At 50.8% G+C, this 3,440-nt stretch overlaps 1 protein-coding gene across 1 annotated transcript in view; it reads right to left on the bottom strand.

Annotated features, from left to right (window-relative positions):
* The window catches only part of SARC_04741 (hypothetical protein), a gene marked incomplete at its 5' end in the record, with an annotated part of 12,925 nt that extends 9,841 nt beyond the window's left edge, over window positions 1–3,084 (bottom strand). Inside the window, 2 exons of the mRNA XM_014301421.1 lie at window positions 634–724; window positions 1,130–3,084. Of these exons, the coding sequence (XP_014156896.1) occupies window positions 634–724; window positions 1,130–3,084 (2,046 nt within the window). The remainder of the gene's footprint in view (window positions 1–633; window positions 725–1,129) is intronic.
* Window positions 3,085–3,440: the final 356 nt, after the last annotated feature.

The raw sequence follows: 3,440 nt of genomic DNA, 5'->3' as shown, positions 1-3,440 counted from the left end.
GAATGCATTAGATACGAGGATCACACAGTGTTGGATGCTTCAGATACGAGGATCACACAGTGTTTGAATGCATTAGATACGAGGATCACACAGTGTTTGGATGCTTCAGATACGAGAATCACACAGTGTTTGGATGCATTAGATACGAGGATCACACAGTGTTTGGATGCTTCAGATAGGAAGACCCTGTAATGTTCAGACTAATAGGCATATTGTCTAACGGGTTTGTGCAGTGTGCCTACTAGATGCGAAGATGATTCAGTATATTAGACCCCAAGGCGCGATAGTCTACATGTAGTCCGTCGCATAGCACCACCATTGGATGGATGTACCTCTGCTTCAAACAGTGGGCTGGATACACAATACCCACATGCAAATGGCAGTAAAACGCTGCCAACCGATATTCAAAACGGTACAAAACACCCTCATTTGCTGCAACATCCTGTTATATTAACATCTGACACCAAGCTTCGGTGATATTTCTCCCAATACAGGTGACGGCATGTAACACTAACTTTGAGCAACGCACACGCACGTTTTATATGCATCAATACCATAGCTTGCTACCAAAAACGCGTCTGCTTCTCTTATATCCCTCCCCTACACAGACACATATGAAGTTGCACACACTACCTTAGTCCCAGAGCCCAGTAGGCTCAAAGCAACTCCACCTAGTGTACGCCTGGTAGGCTTCTTCGGTGCGGTGCTTGTGGGCACAGGACTGCTATGAGACGGAGGAAGAAAATATATGTGCAGGAGTTTACTTAAAGAACTGGGCCGTGGGCGTGGCATGGATAGTTTTCGCAAATGCATGTTTTTCTTTTCTTGCAGATTTATAAAGAAGGGTTTGCAGCAAGGAGACTATACGTTTAAAAAAAGGCGATGTGCGCTGTTGCACATACGGTACTAAAAATTAATTTGAATCTACACGTGAGCACAAATAGTACATTTCACCCATTTATGTACGTTTAGAAAACCCGGTTAAATCGTTAATGCCAATCTATTCATGCACACGCTACTGCATGTCTATGTATGACCATCCCTATATACTCGCGCACACGCACAAACACACACACGCACACATCAGCACGGCTAAAAAAAACACACAAAGAAACCTAACACCACATACAGGGAATCCTCCTTGGCCTTTCCGCCAAATAAAGCGGCCACCGAGGGGGCCTTTTTCATGACAGGCATGGCATGCGACGCACACTTGTTCGGCGCGCCAGTCTCCGTGCGCTTGCGTTTGCGCTCGGTCACCCCAGCATTACCCATACCGGTGGAGGCGTAAGACTTGCAGGTGGATGTGCTGTTTATACATGTTCTATTTTTTGACGTGCCGTGCTGTGCAGCAGGAGTGTTTCTCACAGCAGACACTTGACCTTCGGTACGGCTACCCGTGGTGTCTTGGGCTTGTTTAAGCACAACCGATTCCTGGCGTAGGCTCGCCCTGCTGTTCGTACGTGACTTGATGGATGTGGCTGAGAATGCGTCGCCCAACTGTTGCACAGGCGATGACGGGCTACGCACGCGTATGGGTGAGCCGTGCTTACTCCCGCTTAATTGTCCACTACCGGTTGCCGTAGGAGACAACATGCTTTTCGTCGGAGACAGCTGTCCAGTTCTCAGCATCTCTGGCGAGCGCAAACTCTCAGTCACAAAGTTCTTGGCTTTGACCCGCTTCGTCAATAGCACAGGCTTGCTTCTATTTTTAGCTTCCGGCTTGTGCGAGCGTTCGCTTGCGTCGGCAGCACCAGGTGCGGGTGAGCGTGACCGGGGGGTGCGTGTTCTTACTGCGTGCGTGTTCGTATGCGTGGTAGACGAAGTTAGTGTCTGAGCGGCGCTACTATCAGTAGAGGGAGGTCGGACATACATGCCCACGTTCGGGCTTTCTAACTGACCAGCAGTATCGGTAGTACCAATTGCACAGTTTCCCGATGCGGCCGTGGCGTCTGCTCTATTCGCTTGCACAGCCTGCTTCTTAACGGGACGTAATTCGCTTGTACTGTGGCCGCTGGCGCTATGCAGTGTACGCTTTACCCCCTTGATACTCTCATGAGAGTGTGTACGTGTGTGGAGAGGCGCGTGCCTGCCTGTCTCTGTGCGCTCGTACGTGTACTGCTCTGTGTCCGTGCTGCTGTCCGACATCACATCTGTCGATGGCTGCGACTGCGATGTTTCGGGTGGTGACTGTGAGTCTCTTGTACTCGACGCCACATATTGGTTTATACTACTCGCGTTGCTCTCACTAGCATGCTTGCACCCATGCTTGCCTGCGTGCTTATGCCCGTACACATCCACATTCTTCTCCATACCCTTACTTGCTATCTGAACATCTGCGGGTGACCGTGCAGGTGAGAGCTCCTCCATAGGGGACAACCTCGATCGAACCAGCGTGGCAGCATCCAGCGTTGCCTGAGACGGTGTACTCTGTGTAGCATCCATCGAAGCATCTGAGCGTGATCGTGCGGGCAAATGGGACATAAAGGAAAAGGCGCCACTCAGCGACGCGGATTTACGCGCGCTTGACGCGGTTTTCGTCGTGCTCTTGCTCACGCGGGAATTCTTGCAAGTGCCTGGGTTGCTGCCCACCCGAGCAGCTGTCAGAGGTCGATGAGTTGTGTCTGCGCCGGCGGAGTTGGGTTGTTGTACGTTACTGCCACTTTGTGATTGCCCTTCAGTTGGCGTAGCCGCTCCGGATGCTGCATTATGTGCTATTTTTAGATTCTGGATGGCCGTATTGGTGGGGGTGGGTGCAGTTAAGGGTAAGGTGGCTGACAAGTTGGTAACCTTGGCAACCGTGACAGGAGTATTGTGTGGCACATGGGCGGAGCTGCTAGGTCCCTTCGCACGTGGCAATGACGGGGTGATGAATGCCGCACTAAGAGACTTGCCGAAGTTGGATTTGCGCTTCTGCGTTGGTACTGCGGGTGTACAAGGTGTGTTCTGAGGTACACGGCTTGGGGTCTTTGATTGATGGCGAGGGTGTGTGGTTGGTTGTGAGGTGTTCGCACGGGTGTCCTGAACAGGAGCATTGGCGGCCGATAGACCTCTTGCTGGCGTCTGCTGTGCTGGCGTTGCCATCTGTGTACATATGTAACGTTAAGGACGGTGTGGCATAAGCAACAACGAGAAAAATTTCGTGAATACCTTACATTGATTTGTTCACGATACGAACGCGGACCGACTACGAACGTGAAAGAGTTCTCTGGGATATGTATTCAATGGTTACTGGATATGACGAACATGCAATCTGATGTGCTCATGCGCGGTTGAAGATAAGACACAGGCACAAGCCTCAAGATGATCACCGAAGGTGTGCCGTGTGCGCTAAGCCATAGTACTAGTAGACGACACACCTTAAGGCTAAGCCAAGCCATAGTACTAGTAGACGACACACCTTAAGGCTAAGCCAAGCCATAGTACTAGTAGACGACACA

This window comes from Sphaeroforma arctica (assembly GCF_001186125.1).
Source record: "Sphaeroforma arctica JP610 unplaced genomic scaffold supercont1.278, whole genome shotgun sequence".
Classification (NCBI taxonomy): Eukaryota; class Ichthyosporea; order Ichthyophonida; genus Sphaeroforma; species Sphaeroforma arctica.
Note: the sequence above shows the minus strand (reverse complement) of the source record. Positions and strands in the feature narration are given on the sequence as shown.